Here is a 17,103-nt window from a genome sequence, read left to right on the forward strand (position 1 = left end):
GATGAACTTGATGACGAAACAAATCCATCAAACTTGTAGAAACCACATGATTTGTGATCCCTATAGCAACAACCTTCTCAAGATCCTAGAATTTATGATTAGTCACATCATGTGGAGTAATATCACCACCTAAAGAATATTCTACCTTATCCTTCTTCTTATTCTTTCCTCTACCCTTGGAAGATTGATCTATCAATTATTAGCTCTTAGAACTAGGATGTGCATCCTTTTGAATCAACTTGGCCTATTCCTAGTAAGGCACTCATAAATAACTCAAGGATAAGCATCTTATGATGTCCCATTCCTAGTAAGGCACTCATAAAATTTATTTGTTCAAACTCTTGAACTCAATAGTATGGTCTATTTGTGCAAAAATGCTATATAAAAATTTGCTCACCAAATGTAAGCTTTTAATCCTTTTTTTCTTATCATGTGATATGATAGAAAAATTGAATAAAATAAAAATCAAATCTTTAGAATAGCTATTGCAAACAAATTTTAACAAAAATATACATGCAAATATAGGATTGATAGATCTTTATAATTACTTTATGATTTTCTAGATCATACTAAAACACAAGTGAAGAGCATACAAAAAACTTAAATCAAACTAGAACACTTGACAGAAAAATATCTCTAGATAAAAAAAGAGCTTTCTAGGTTTATAACTTTGATATCATGTTGAACTAAACAACCAAGATCTTCAATTTGTAATACCAAATAACTTTTTGCACAATCACTAGAGAGAAGAAACAATAGAAGATTATATTCTGCCAATCAAGGAACAATATGAATATAATTTTCACAAGATGTAAAATACGCAAGAGATTGAGACCTAAGAAGTCATAGGACTATGATGAGTATCATAAGCATATGCAATGAGACAAGGAGATAAGTATCTTACATGTACTTTAGAAGATACCTAAATTAGCTTAATGACTAGGTGTGAATAGGTCCTAGAAGGGAACATGTTAGGGAATAAACCTTTTCACAACAACACTCTTATCTTTTCTCATCTATTTATTTATATATTCATGTGTTGATAGTGTTAACATTTAATATTCATATAGAAAAATAAAACAACTCCTTAAAGTAATAATTTATTTTCATTAAACTATAGATTCATACATTATATTCTTGTCAATTTAGTTGAGAAACAAACTAACATATAAAATTATTTCAATAGTTCTATTTTAATTAAACCTTGTCACTATAAATATAGTTATGTTTTGTAAATAATTTATTAAAAATTCGACATAAATTAGTATAGATATCTTCAATATCAAATTATTCAATAATTTATTTTAACAAAATTTTGGCACCATTGATAACAATTGTGTACTTAAGATCTATAGCAACTATTTTATTAAAATTATAAACAAACTACTATAGATGTTTTCAATTCATCTATACACCTAGAAACATCAATCTAGAGATTTCTGAAACAACACCCATTTTTTGTTGCTTTTAATATAAAAAACATCAATCTAGAGATGTCTATATAACTGAAGCCATAAATTTAATATAAACACCTCGCCAATAATAGCTACCTATTTAACTCAGATCATAAATTTAATATAAGATATTTATTTTACTTAGGTCAAAACTTAATATATGATGTCTATTTACCTAAGGTCATAAATTTAATATAAACACTTTGAAAGTGATATATACCTAATTTTCTAAATAGACGAATTCAAACTATCTATCACTACACCCAAATAATAAAATACTTAATTAATCATAAAATTATACCATGACAATTAAAAAAAATTATCCATAACCTTAGAAAAAATCAATCTCCCATATCCAAACAACAAACTATTTACTACCTTCTAAAAAACCACAAAACAATGACACAATTTAATATAAACACCTCACCAATAATATCTACCTATTTAACTGAGGTCATAAATTTAACATAAGATATTATTTAACTAAGGTTTAAATTTAATACAAGATGTCTATTTTACCTAAGGTTATAAATTTAATATGAACACTTTGAAAGTGATATATACCTATTTTTTTAAATAGACAAACTCAAATTATCTATCAATACATTGAAATAATAAAATAATTAAATATACCATAACCTTAGAAAAAATAAATAAATTATCCATAACCTTAGAAAAAAAAAAACATATATATCCAAATAACAATAATGGGGATGTTGTTAATGTTAATGTGACTAGGAACCCCATGGTCCCAACCAGTGTTGGAGTTGTTGACATGGGTATCTCTGAAATAAAAACCCATGAACTCTTTGATGATAAAGATACGACCCCTTTGAACACAGACACTGAGGGTCTTACGGGCGTGGAAATCCCTGACAGCAAAGCTCTGGAATCCAGTAATTTGGATACAGATTTAAAAATGGTTGAACAGGTGATGCATTCTATCCCTCTGATGGGTCTGGTTAAGGATACTGATAACTCCCTTGCTGGTGGCGTGCCCAAAGAGACTGGAGAAACTATGGATGAATTGGCTGTTGAGAACCCCCAGGAGGTCCCTACTTTCCAACAAATGGAAAAGCTGAGCACAGATGTGCTGGACATCACGCGGAGAATTGAAAACCTCGACCCTGTTCTTGATCTGCAAACTATCAAGGAGGATGTTAACCAGCTCAAGAACAAGATGGAGGCTTGGGAAGCCCAAATGGTGGGCCTCAACAAATTCCATGTGCAGGTTTTACACAGTTCCTCGCTCACCCTCTCTCTATTGAGGGAACGCTATGCAGACACTAAGGAGGACAAGCAGGAAGCTAGGGACCTCTACAAATTCATGTCTAACGAATGGAGCAGTGCTATGGATGCCACTGGGGTGCGCAAAGCACCCCTGTAGTTTGTTTTTATTTTCTGTTGTTGTTTCTGATTTCTAGAGACTTGGTTCTTTTTTTATGATAGTTGTTGTTAATTGTTGTTATAGTGTTGTTTGTGCGCTATGATTTTTAATAGTTCTGTCAGTGCCCTTATTCTCATTGCTTTATTAATCAAAAACAAATTATTTACTGCCTTCTAATAAACCACAAAACAATGACAAAATTTAATATAAACGCCTAGCTAATAATAGATACCTATTTAATTCAGATCATCAAAGCAATATAAGATATTTATTTAACTTAGGTCTAAATTTAATATAAGATGTCTATTTACCTAAGAACATAAATTTAATATAAACACTTTAAAAGTGATATATACCTAATTTTATAAATAGACTAACTCAAATTATCTATCAATACACTCAAATAATTAAATAATTAAATATACCATAACCTTAGAAAAAATAAATAAATTATTCACAACCTTAAAAAAAAAATCTCTTATATTCAAATAACAAATTATTTACTCCCTTCTAAAAGACCACAAAACAATGAAAAAAAATTTAAAAAAAAAGAGAGTAATCCCAGATATTCGTACGCCCAAACACTAGACGTTATTTACTAACTTCGCAAAAATAAAATAAAAAATAAAAGGGGCGGCAGATATAATGAAATGCGGCGTTATCTCCCATAATAATGATAATAATAATAATAATTAAAACTATAAGAGATTTTAATAAAAAAGGACACATAAATTTAAGAGGGTCTCCACACGCGTGGGACAAAGGGCACATATAATTAAATTAGTCCACATATTACTTGGGAATGGTACTCCTTTTAAAAGAATATGAATGAATGAAAGAAACAATCTACACACATCCTTTTCTTTAACCAACCACTTGGGTTTTGCATGCCGGGCTCGTGAATAATCTAGCTGCGTATCTTTTTCATTTCTCCTCAGCTTAAAAGGAATCTAACCATATTTTTGCCCTTTGCAATGCCTATTATATTAACCTACGTGATATTTTTTTGTACTCTTCTCAATGATACGTCTAACTCATTGTGGTTTTTTTAACCCCACTGTCTTGGCTAGACTTTACCCAATTCGTTGTCCATGCAAACTTTATTGATATTATTATTATGTAATACGTAGCAATTGATCTTTTTAATTTTCAATTATTTGGATTACTTCTTTGTCGGTGAATTCTTTCCATTAATGTAATAATAATAATATGGTTTTTGATAAATGATTATTAGTCTCATTTATTATACTTAAATAATAATAATTGGTTTACTTTTAGGTTTGAGGATATTCGGATTTTTATGTTTTGTCAATAAGTTTGTTAGTTAATATGTCACTTTCAATGTTATATATCTTTTTATCTATCTCTTTTGTTTTGTTTTGTTTTAAGAAGAGATAAAAGATATTTTAAATAGGTTTAAAAAAATTAAAAGACATTTAAATAATATTAAATTTCATATAAATCCTAATTTGAATATGTGATTTTTATTATAGAATATAGACTCTCAAGTATAAAATAAAAGACAAGACGAAAAATTTAGGTATTGAATCATCAAATCTCTATACTTGCATCATATTTATAGAGATACCTAAAAATATCAAATTTGTGATAGATCCTAATTTGAGTACGCCATCTTTATTATAGAATATAGACTCTCTTACTATAAATAAAAGACAAGACTAATCTCTTACTTGCATCATTAGTATACTTCTACTTCTATAAATCATCATATTATAAATTTTTATAAGGAGTTCTACAAATTTAGGTGTAATGAATCATTAGAATCTCTATACTTGTACCATACTTATACTTCTATGAATCATCATATTATAAATTTTTATAAGGAGCTAGACCAATAAGTTATCAAAAACTTCATATGCGTCATACTTATACTTCTAAACCATCATATTATAGATTTTTATAAGGAGTTCTACAAATTGAAGTATAATGAAGCATTAGAATTTCTATACTTGTACCATACTACAAATTTAGGTATAAAGAATCATTAGAATCTCTGTACTTGCACCAAACTTATACTTCTAAGAATAATCATATTATACATTTTTTATAAGGAGCTAGACCAATAAGTTATTAAAAATTCCATATGTACTCACCTAATATGATTTTTATAAGGAGTTCTACAAATTTAGGCATAAAGAATCATTAGAATCTCTATACTTGCGCATAGAAACCTAGCCCATTGCCATTATGATGAATATCACTAAAAATCAAGAGTGTATTACAACTCTATATTTGCTCATTGGCATTATTGTACTTATATTTGTATAATATTAAAAGGAGGTTGCAAAATTCCTTTAAATGATACATGGCTAATATTGCATATGAAAAAAGTCTTATTTGAATTACTTTCATAAATATTAAAGATTGTTGTTGAACACTTCTAATTTCTAGTTTTTGTTTTTATCCATTATTTTGACAAGCTAGACCCATGAATTACTAATCTCCATAGTTACACCTAGTTTGATGAACCCTTCTATTATATATTTTTTTAGTATAGAAGAACTATACTAATATTATACTATCTAACTTTGTTTGATTACATTTGATCACATACTCTTATTACTAAATATTATATATATTTTAATATTTATAATTTTCAATTTTAAAAAACCTTAAAATAAACTTTCAAATAACTAAATTCAAAATAAAATTGAATATCTTCAAAAACTAAAAATATTAAACAAAATCTATATAAAAATACTAAATTAATCTAAATCAAATTATTAGATATCATTTCAAAGGGTCTCAAATCAAATCATGTAGAACAAAAGAAATGTAAGCTTATAAATCATTTCCTCTATCTTCCAAATTATAATTATAATATATGTAAATAAAGAAAATAAACTTTGATAAATATTTTAATCTAAAAAACATTAATATATTAAAATTAACTCTATACATGATTTTAATTTCTATATTTAACTGTGTTTATCCTTCTAAATGAAATAAAGTCAAAAACCTTTTTAAGTATAAATCAAAATGAACTGTAAAGACTTAATGTGTAAGACCGACCTTATTATATACATAAACAATAAAATTACTACTTTTCACATAACAAATTATAACACCCTGTGAAAACGCGCAACTAAATCAAGATATCCAGACAGCTTTTTCATATTTTGAGGTTAGCGATCTTAATACGGCCCAAATCTGGATAAATAGGAACATACAACACCAACCAAAACAACAGAGACTAGCCATAAGTAGAAAAAACAAACTGCAATTTAAAAGCACAAAAGCGGAAAGGTGATGATACAAAAATCGGCAAGAAAACTGCGATGGGAAATTTGGTGAGGCCAAAATTGATTGATCTTATAATTAAAGTACGTTACAGTTATCAAAAATCCCGAGGATCCACAAAAAGGGTCGGCTCAGGCGTAGATTTAGTCCAGTCCCCATGATTATGATGATCATCATGATCATGATCAGGAACAGAATCATCCTTTAACTTCTTAATACACCACAAATCCTCAGGGCAGGAGAAGCAATCCCAGTAAGGAATACAAGGCCTGAGAGGATCACAACTGCCCACTTCAGTAGCAATTAGCCTGCACCCATCTCCATTCTTCCTCGCCATATTGTGTGCAAACCAGTAAAGCTCCTTCATAAGCTTCTGCGCCTGGATTCCCTCTGCGTGCAGTCCATACAAGAAATGGAGCCCGAAAGGATGAAAAACATCAGGAATAGAAGGTATCTTGAGCCATGGAAATGCCCCATCGAAGAACCGAGTTGTGGCGGCCAACAAGTACTTTAGCCTTGAGACTCCCTTCACTTCAAGCTTAAACACATCACTACTGTTCCAGACACTGAGAATGGCCCATGAGGTGGGAAATGGGGCATTTTTACCATCTCTGGGCCATTCTTCTTCCTGTGGAAAAGCAGCCCAGGTGCCCAAAGAGAGCCTGTTCTTCAAAATGGCGTCTATATCCTGCGGGAAAAACTCTCTGGTGCCCAAATAGAGTCTGTACAGAGACTCTGCTTCTTGAACTCCCAGCTTCTGAATTTTCACACTGGAGCGAATGCGCCTTGAGTGGGCATACACAGGGTGGACCAGAATGGCCGGGGTTCGAAACTTCTTGTAATTCAATTTCCCATCGAAGAGCTTTATACAAGCCTCGTTTTCCTTCTCGGTCGCCATGTAAGCATACTCTGCACCGTTTTCCTTGAACCACCTTTCGAGACTCTGCACCAGTTTGAGCCCAATCCCCATCCGCCTGTGGGCAACAAAGAAAGGATTTTGAGCACCTGGGTGGTGTTTAAATGGGGATTAAAGTACTGGGTGGGCGCGCATTTAATGAAAACAAATATACCTGTGGGTTGGTGATACGCGCAGCCCGAGAATGTACGCCGCCTTTGCGCAGAGAGTGGGCGTTTTCTTGCCGCATGTAACGGTCTTTATGCAGCCGCGAATCAGCCCCACGATTTCTCCACCAGGCCCCAGTTCCGCTACCTGTGAGAGAAAAAGAAAAAAAGAAAAAAAAGACAATCCGTTTAAAACAAACTCGCCATTTCTGTTAAGCAGCTCTGAGAAACGAACAGACAGACCCAAAAACGAAGAAGAGTCGCAGTATGCACATGATATTAGCAATGCAGAAACAAAAAGCACTGCACAATTTGCACAAGAGGACAAGGGGACTTTTGCAGAGGCGGAATAATAGCCGGGCCGACCGTAAAAAAGCTCTGAAGAATCAAGAAAATGCAAACAAAAAAGACCAACGTACCAGCATTACATAAGCAGGGGAGTGGCGGACGCGACAAATGGGATCGCCCATGAGGTCTGTAAACAACGAAATCTTCCCGCTTGGCCCAACTTCACAACGTTTCTCCAGGCACTCCACTTGCTTCACATCTCTCAAACCCTCGAATTCTCTAATCTTCACATGCTGCGACTCCATCACGTCACAAGATCGAGTCCCCCAACAAACAAATCGCTAAAATCCCAAACCAACTGAACTCCCTCTCACTCTTTTCCTTTCTCCTCCGCCTCTACTCAGACTCAGGCTTCCTCAATCACATATATAACACAAGGGGTGGGGATGGGGTTGAGGAGTATTGAGGTCTGTAAAGTACAGAAAGTTTTTTCCAGGATGGCGCTGCTTTATTTCGCCCGTGTCTCCTGTAGGTTCAGTACCTCAAAATCACTTATGTTTCTTTTGAATTCGTTGCTTGATAATTTGATTTGCAGCCCCCCTTGGGCTTGGTCCCCATTAAAGAGACTGCTCCTCACGTGTCAGAGCCATGGTGTCATGACACACTGGTAAAGATAAAGCTCCGGATTAATGGAGTGTAAATCCGTAATACAAAAGAAAAATGGGGCTGGACGCTGGACATTGGCCTGGATGATCTAAGTAACAAGAACGTGCCGTCAATGTGCATGATTGTACTCCGCCAAACGCATATCTTCAAAACGCCAACGCCCCCTTTTATAATAATTACATGCAACCCAACAGTGGCGGCTGTGGCTGCGCAGTCCTGTAGTAGTGGTGGGTCTGTGCCTCTGCCTCTGCCCCGTTTATCTTGCTTTTTATTCCCCCCCCACTGTAATTACTCATCATTAAGGGAGCGTGCTAAGCGTAATAATGTCGGGTGGTGATTAAGGCCAGTAATTAAGCAAGCTCTGGCCTGTCTAGTGTCATTATTAAATGATGGCGATGGCGATGGCGATGGGTTTGATATGTAATTTTATGCTCTTCTCTTTCTTTCTCTTTCTTTCTCTTTCAAGGACGTTATGTTATGGAGGACATGGTTCACAGCCTACCCTCCACTTGGCCCTTTACGTAGATCCAACCTGTCCTGCCACATATCATTACTTATGATTACCTTCACTCTCGCTGTACCATTCACATCCCTAATTCATGCCCCATTTGCCCACCAGCAGGAGCCCTAAATTTGATGGCCTTAAGCACCCCATTTGTGCATTTTTGTTGTAAAGGTAGTAAGATTTCTAGTAGATCAGTTCATTCGATTTCAGTTGTAGTTTTTATTTCCTCTATGTTCTATATTCAATTCTTGGTTGCAATTGTTTGATTTATAGCCTGTGATGATTATCAGTAGGTCCACTACACATTGTCCAAGAGATTACAATGGGAGTTCATTAAAGAGCTAAGCTTCAAGTTGTTATGCCAATTCTTTTTCGATAAAAGAAAAAAATAGTTTTATGTCATCTATGTTCTATATTTAATTCTTATTTGTAACTGTTTAATTTACAACGTGTCATGATTATGGTAAAAGCAAAAAAAATTTAATTCTTGCTTGTAACTGTTTAATTTACAACGTGTCATGATTATGGTAAAAGGAAAAAAATATTTAATTCTTGCTTGTAACTGTTTAATTTACAACGTGTCATGATTATGGTAAAAGAAAAAAGTATTTTTATGTTATCTATGTTCTATATTTAATTCTTCCTTGCAACTGTTTAAGTTTTATGTTATCTATGTTCTATATTTAATTATTCCTTGCAATTGTTTAATTTATAAGTGTCCCTAAAAGAAAAAAGTAGTTTTATGTTATCTATGTTCTATATTTAATTTACAATGGGGTCCACTACACGTCATCCAAGAGATCACAATGAGAGCTAGTCCTATCAAAGAGCTAAGCTCCAAATTGCTATGCCAATTCCTTTGGATAAACAGGAAAAAATAGTTTTGAGAGGGGAAATAAAAAGAAATTCAAATATAAACTTATTTTTAGGGTAAGATTTTGGGTTGATGAGGGCACTTAAACTTGGTTGTCACTTCAGGGAATCTATGTTGTGGGTTCAATTCTTATTTGTAGTTGTTTAACCTACAATAATTTGTAATGATTAGCGGTGGATACAAAAAAAAAAGGTTTTTAGAGGGAAACAAAAAGAAATTCAAGTATAAACTTTTTTTAATAAATATGATTTGGGGTGGGTCAATTCACTCCATCTTGGCTGTGTAGTCTATATTGTGGGTTCAATTTCTACTTACAATAGTTTAACTTGAAATGTGGGTTGATTACTCTACATTACGGGTTCAATTCCTACTTGCAATAGTTGAACGTTGAACTTGAAATGTGTGTTGATTACTAGTGGAGTTTACTACACAAAGTCTAAAAGGTTACACTAGAGTTAGCCTTGTCAAAGAGCTAAGCTCCTAGTTTGTTGCGCTAATCTACAAATTCATGTGATATTAGATTTTTTTTTTTATATTCACTATCGTGGAATCTGGAGGTGTCCTTGCCGAAGCCGGGGACTCGAACTCAAGACCATGGGGAGCATACCCACGCCTTAAGTTGCGATCCACGACCGGGTGAGCTAGGGCCGAAGCCCCCGTGATATTAGATTTGATAGAAAGCTGATCCAAAATAACTCTTCCAATCCCAAATTACATGCATTAATTATTATGAACTCTAGAAATCTGATATTTATTATGCCTTGTAGAGATCAAATATCTTTATTATAAATGCAATTTTCAATAATTGTTGTTAATAAATTTTTATTGCTCATTTACTCTTGAGCAATTTAAATAGGTAGTAAAATATGGGCAAAATTAATGATAACAGTCCAGCACAGACTGTTATTTTTTACGCAAGTCGCCTGCTAGAGTTAAATACGCCGTACGGGGTTAAGCAGCCTAGTTTAGTAAACCGCGGTTAGGCTTCATTTTTTTCGGGGACTTTCATAATTGAGATTTTTGGATTTTTTTAAAAAGCCACGAGCCCAATAAAGGATATGACGCGTGACAATAAACTAGTATAAGGCTTAAAGCACAATCCGGCTTTGCATGCAACAATACAAAATTGGACAGTGTATTTCTATTTTTTAATCATGTTCAACTTTAGGTAATACCCAATTTTAATAATGAATAGACATACTTTAAAGCCGACAATAATTATTATGATTGTCATCATAATCATAGGAGCTTTGATGTCGAAAGGAATTATATTTAATAATAACTACCAAATTATGTCCAAAGGTTACTTACCATCATTATTTTTTTAATGTTTTCTTTTATTTAATATATTTATTTATTTCGTTTTTTTGCATGAGGCCTTGTTTTTGGAATGACAATGCAAAGGGATATATCTAGATTCAGTAATATTACATTTTTTGAATGAGAATGCAAAGAATATCTCTAAACAGTAATATTCGAATTTATGATATTTTAGCTTGACATATTCAAATGGTAAAGGTTATTATCATTTTTTTAATGTTTTGTTTTATTTAATATATTTTTATTTATTTTTGTCGTTTTGTCATGATCATGTTTTTGGAATGAGAATGCAAGGGAAATATCTAGATCTAGTAGTATTGTGTTTTTTCGAATGAGAATATAAGCTAGTAATAGTTGAATTTTCGAGATTTTTGTGAAGGTAAGACCTTAATGTATGTGTTTCTAATGTTGATTATTGTTTTAATGATTGTTAGGCCCTATATTTTATAGATTGTTTATTAGCTACCACAAGTCATGAGTAACTAGAATTAGTTGTGACTCTTATGTGTCTCGCTTACAATAACAAAAGAGAAGTAGATGAGGTGGCCTAGTCTCATTTTTGTAAATGTTGTAAATTTACAACAACAAAGAGAGGAGATCAAGTAGTTTTATCTCAATTTTGTACATGATAGCAACTACCTCACCCTGGAACAAAATTGATGAAACCCAACACATGAATATTTACAAAAAGATCACACAAAGCCACATTAAAATCATCTCAAATGGTAATGAACATAACTACATCATTCATTCAAATGGCAAAGATTTGGACAATATACTTGAAATATCTTGTGTGATATATTCTTCCTACATTTTTCTTTATATTTTATGGAAAAATTGCATAAATATGACAATCTAATTTAGTCCCGCAATCCATCTTATCTAGCCAATCACACATTCCCAACCACATTTATATCTTGCAAAAGTGTTTTTGATGTGGGAGCATCTAGGGTGTAAGAGCAATCTTGCATCACCCAAAAATATTGTTTAGTTTTTCAATAAGGGCTAATAATGGAAGGGTTACTTATTTGGCAAGATTACTATTTTTAGCAAGTTCTTAGTTTTGCACGAAATCATACATAGACCCCTTCAATGGTATAAATTGAAGCCAATGATGAAGAAATTATCTCGATATTTTGTGGCATTTGAGAGATATTCGAGTTTTTTGGGAAATTTCTCCAATAAAATTTCAAATGCATTGTTTAGGGCCTTAGAAAAGCTCTAGATGGGCTTGAAAGACAATTCCAGTGGTGCAGATTATTGTAATGAGAAAGCCCATGTGGCTCTAGCATGTTATATTCTAAATGTTGTAATTTCATTTCATTTAGGTAGTAGAAAGCAAGTGTTTCCTTTCTTACAATTTTCTATTTATTTCTATGTTTTTGTTGTGTGTTTAGGTTTGTAAGGGGACTATCCTTCACCAAGTGGTATCAAGGCAAAAGTTCTTGAGTGTGTAAACAAATCACTAAATGTGAGGCAGTTTGCACTAGGACTACAGTTATGGGTCTGTGAGAAAAATGCCTCCACAAAGGAACTATGGTGGAAGAAATGTTGGTGTGACAGAGGAGGGTTTTAAAGCCCTCTAGAGAAAATTTCAGGTACTACAAGAGGATTTATGCAGAGGAGTTGATATTAGGGCACAGATGAAAGTGAGAATGAATCTAAAAAATATAATAAATTGAAAAAGAATAAGAAGTAGCTAGAGATCTTAACGAGCCTACATTTTTTAGGGCCATTTCAAAGATTGGAAAAAGGCCAAAAATTGAAGTTTCCATATTTTCTAGAAAATTTAATCCAAAAGAGTTGATCGCCTGGATCAATGATATGGAAGAACATTTTGAGTATGAAGAAGTGTGTGATCCTGAAAGGATCAAGCATGCAAAGACCAAGCTAAAGGGTCATGCAAGTATTTGGTGGAAAGAAGTTCAATTAGAGAGAAATAGAAGAGGACACGAGAAAATAACCATATGGGATTGGATGGTGGACAAATTGAAAAGACGATTCATTCTTGTTGACTATGAACTTGATTTGTTGAAAAAGATGCAAGGGTCGAAGCAAGCAAGAAAATTTGTTACATAATATATAGAAGATTTCTATTGAGTCTTGATTCGAACATGCCATTCTGAGGCCAACAAGGAGAAATTTGCCCACTACATAAATGGATTGAAGCCAAGTATTCAAGAAGAGTTGATTTTTGTAAGAATGTCCACCATTGAAGATGTATATCAATTTTCTTTGTGTTGGCATAGTGGCATAACTAATAATGTGAATGGATACTGGCATAACTGTTGATGATATTGATGAACCGATATAAGGATTGTTGGTGATGATATAGTTGAGACATTGTTTGATGACTTGATGATTAGTTTGTGTTGTCATTGATGGCAACTATTGTTACATTGTTCTATCATGTTATCTAAGTCATCTATGATTGACCGGAAATCTATGGAGGATTTCACGGTTAACTGGCAAATAGGACTTTAATCGGTAAATGTGAAACTATGTTATGCTTAAGTAATTGGATCTAGATATTGTTGAGGAATTTGGTGTTGCGGTTTGGAATATGCATTTGTAACATTGTAATGAGGTTATGACAGGAACCGCATCATGTTTTGGCTACTGGAAGTCATGTTTGTGATTGACTGATGTATTTTATGTAGGGTTTTAGTAGGGTTTAAGAACCGGTATTTAAATCTTATAACTCGTAATGATTTTGAGTTCGGCGGTGTATTACATTATGTTTGTAAGATGGTGATGATGTGGCTGAATCCGCATGAAGTGTTAAAATGTTGTTTTGGCGCGATTAAAGATGGAATCTCTTGGAAAACAATGAAGAACATAGAAGAATGTTTTAAGGGCTTGATTGCTTATCAAATAGAAGTGTGGTGATGATTTATGATCATTCAACGACTGTAATTGATTTGTAATTTGTTGTAAGGTGAACTTGCAATACTGGTTCCCACTTTTTGGTACATCCCAATTTTTGCTGAAATCGTACATTTTGTAGAAAATATAATGATTTAAGCTTTAAGAGGTCCCATTTGAAGTAATTAATTGAAGAGAGTTAGATCAAAGGCTCTTAGATCAAAATTTCTTGGATAGAACCTCTCTACCTCTAAATCATACTTGCAATGGACTCTCCTTTGCATCTATCACATGCTGATAAAAAACCAATTTTACATTAGCTTTTGGGGCATCAAATGAATTCATTTAGAAGTTTTGTTTTTTTAAGTATTTAATCCTTATTATAAGCTTTCCAAATAGTCTAATGTTTAATATATTTAATTTCATTAATATTTTTTTTTTTCTTTGGAATGTAGATTTTTCACCGAACATGAACTTCTTTGTTCAATGCATTGGGAAAATAGTAAACTAATTCAAAAGAATTCTGAAAAATATCTATGCACTAGGTATTGATGTCTTCTTTCTAACAAAAAAATAAAATTTAATTTTAATATATATAGAACAATTTATGTGTTCAGACGTACACCTATATCTAAATTATAATTAGTCGAACTTCAAAACTAAATAAAATGAAAAAAATTCAACATATCACTATCAAACCAACTGCATGCCCTAGGCATTGATGTTACAAACCAAAATTCAAAAGAATTAAGTTTTTATCATTTATAGAAAAAAGTTATACATTTCAGGAAGCACATCACTCTTACAAAATGTTGTTTGTTGTAAAAAACTACTTTTTGAGGGAGATGGAAAAATCAATAAAATTTTATTCAAAAAAAATTGAAAAAAATATATTTCTAATCTGCAAACAAGATGTTACAAATCACTAGTTTACATCATCTTCAAATTCTTAATGGTTTAAAAGTTATAGGTGTTGGAAAGTGGAGGGTTTTTTCAAAATGTTCATCAAAGTGTCAAAGTTGGTCAAAAAGTGGGAACTCGTATTGTGAGTTCACCCTATCAACATAATGATCCATATGATGATCAATAATAATTTGTAAAGATCTGTGATAATCTATGATGTAAATCTTAGTATGAGGTTAGGGTTTTGTAACCGACTAAGTTGTAAAGTCTATTTAGGGTAAGTTTGTGATGATTTACTATGTAGGTGATAAAAAGAAGAGTGAGTGGTCATACCAATGTGTGTTTGCAAGAGAGAAGCAGATTGGAGCAGAAAAGGATTTAGACAAGCAAGTAAAGAGTGTTATTTTCATATCGTACATCTGTTGTTCCCTAACAGTTGTAGCAGACTCAAAATCCCTTAACCGGGTAGGTCCTGACAGCCCTGATTGTATAAATCCCTTCACCAGGTGACTCATTATCTTGGGTTCTATATCCTTTCACAAGGTTATTCCTAACAGAGTAAAGCTCCTACCAGGACTGAGGTAAATCCCTTAACTGGGGGACTCCTAATAGGGTTTGCTCCTAACCGGGCATAATTGTAAGCTCCTGACTAGGCTAGGCTCCTAATAGTGCGCATTCCGAAAGAGTGCAAAAATATTGTGGGTACCAATTCCCACGGTGGTTTTTCCCATTTGGTTTTCCATGTGAAAATCTTGGTGTTAATATGGTGATTGATTTGTGTTTGTGTTAAGTTGATATCTTTCTATTGCATGCATGATATGGAACACTTAAATGAGCAGTTTGATAAATCTGATTAGTAGATTGATTTCAGTGGCTACCGATACTAGTTATGATATGTTTTGGTGTAGTATTGATTAGTTTGGTTTAACATTTCAGTTTGTTATTATTACTGATTCACCACCCCCCCCCCCCCCCTCTTCTCAGTATTAACTGGATCCTCTAAATAACACTTTGAAGGTAGAAGAGAAGCTAAACAAAAAAAAATTGAGAGCAAGCAAAGTGGAAAAGGTCATGATAGAAAGACTGGTGGATGATCTTGTGGAGGCCACAATGAAGACCAGAAGAAGAATGAAGAATCTAGTAATAGGCAAAATCCAAATGAAAATAATTCCTACCATCCTGTGATTAAAAAATGGAGATCAAAGAGGAAGAGGAAGAGGAAGAGGAAGCTTTTGAGGAACATGTTTCCAATGTGGAGAAGAAGGACACAGAGCCTATGAGTGTCCCCAACATTAAGGGCATATAAATAGAAGAACTGAGGGTAATGCATGAGTTGCCCATGTAGATGGAGATGTTGAGTCTTCATATTTTGAATATGCAAAGAGAGGAGAGGTTCTTGTTACTAGATGAGCCTTGATAAATGATGAGAAAGAGAGAGTCCAAAGGAACAATCTATTTCACACAAGATGTAAGTGAAATGGTAAATTTTTTAATGTTATAAGGATTGTGGTAGTATTGATAACCTTGTTTCAAAGGAAATGGTTAGTAAGTTGAAGCTAATAAGAAGGCACTTAAATCCCTACCAAATTGCTTGGTTGCAGAAATACCATAAGGCTTTGGTCAATAAACAATGTTTGGTAAGACTCAAGATTGGAAATTATCATTATGAGGTATTATGTGATATTATACCTATGGATGTTTGTCATATGTTGTTAGGGAGACCATGGCAATTTGATTGCCATGTAGTACACAATCATTATGAAAATACCTATTCTTTGACAAACAATGGAGTTTGACACAAGTTGAAGCAATTAAAGAAAACATAGGAAAAGGTATGTAGTAATGCAATAATATGTTTAGTTAATGGAAGAAAATTTCTAGAAGGAATGAAGCATGTGCATATGTGTTTTTCTTTAATTCCTAAAGCTAACAAAGAAGTAGAAGACATGCCTATGGAAGTTGTGGATTTGTTTGATGAATTTTAGGATATTGTATATGATAATGTACCTGACGCCTTACCACCAGTGAGAAATATTAGTCATGAAAAGGACTTAATCCTTGGATCTAGTTCGCCAAATGAGGAAACCCATAGAATGACTCTAGCGGAGAGTGAAGAGTTCAATAGACAAGTGCATGAGTTGTTGCAGAAAGGGTTGATTCAAGAGAGTTTGAGTCCATGTGCGGTACTTGCAATACTAGCACCAAAGAAAAATGGAGATTGGAGGATGTGTATAGACTCATGAGCTATCAATAAGATTACTATCAAGTACATATTTACCTTGACAAGGATGGATGATTACATATTTACCTTGACAAGGATGGATGATATCATAGATTGTTTGAGTGGATCTGAGTACTTCACAAAGATAGATCTAAAGAGTGGATATCACCAAATCGGAATTAGAGAAGGAGATGAATGGAAAACAACCTTCAAAACAAAGCAGGGCTTGTATTAGTGGTTAGTGATTCCTTTTGGGCTAACCAATTCACTAAGCACATTCATGTAGCTCATGAATGA

At 33.2% G+C, this 17,103-nt stretch overlaps 1 protein-coding gene across 1 annotated transcript; it reads right to left on the reverse strand.

Annotated features, from left to right (window-relative positions):
- Nucleotides 1-6,141: 6,141 nt before the first annotated feature.
- LOC131029206 (probable N-acetyltransferase HLS1) lies at nt 6,142-8,440 on the reverse strand. The gene is made up of 3 exons (XM_057959608.2): nt 7,584-8,440; nt 7,173-7,312; nt 6,142-7,076 (listed from the first exon to the last, which is right to left on the reverse strand). Exons 1-3 carry the CDS (start codon nt 7,755-7,757, stop codon nt 6,200-6,202), a joined length of 1,191 nt encoding a protein of 396 aa, XP_057815591.2. The 5' UTR covers nt 7,758-8,440; the 3' UTR covers nt 6,142-6,199.
- Between the last annotated feature and the right edge of the window lie 8,663 nt (nt 8,441-17,103).

Source organism: Cryptomeria japonica, chromosome 3 (genome assembly GCF_030272615.1).
Source record: "Cryptomeria japonica chromosome 3, Sugi_1.0, whole genome shotgun sequence".
In the NCBI taxonomy this organism is placed as follows: domain Eukaryota; kingdom Viridiplantae; phylum Streptophyta; class Pinopsida; order Cupressales; family Cupressaceae; genus Cryptomeria; species Cryptomeria japonica.

Excerpts from the sequence above, each read along its gene's own strand:
- LOC131029206 (XM_057959608.2), bottom strand. The coding sequence starts at position 7,757 with ATGGAGTCGCAGCATGTGAAGATTAGAGAATTCGAGGGTTTGAGAGAT. Across the intron at positions 7,313-7,583 it reads CCCCTGCTTATGTAATGCTG|GTAGCGGAACTGGGGCCTGG; the intron begins GTACGTTGGTCT and ends TTTCTCTCACAG. Across the intron at positions 7,077-7,172 it reads CGCGTATCACCAACCCACAG|GCGGATGGGGATTGGGCTCA; the intron begins GTATATTTGTTT and ends TGTTGCCCACAG.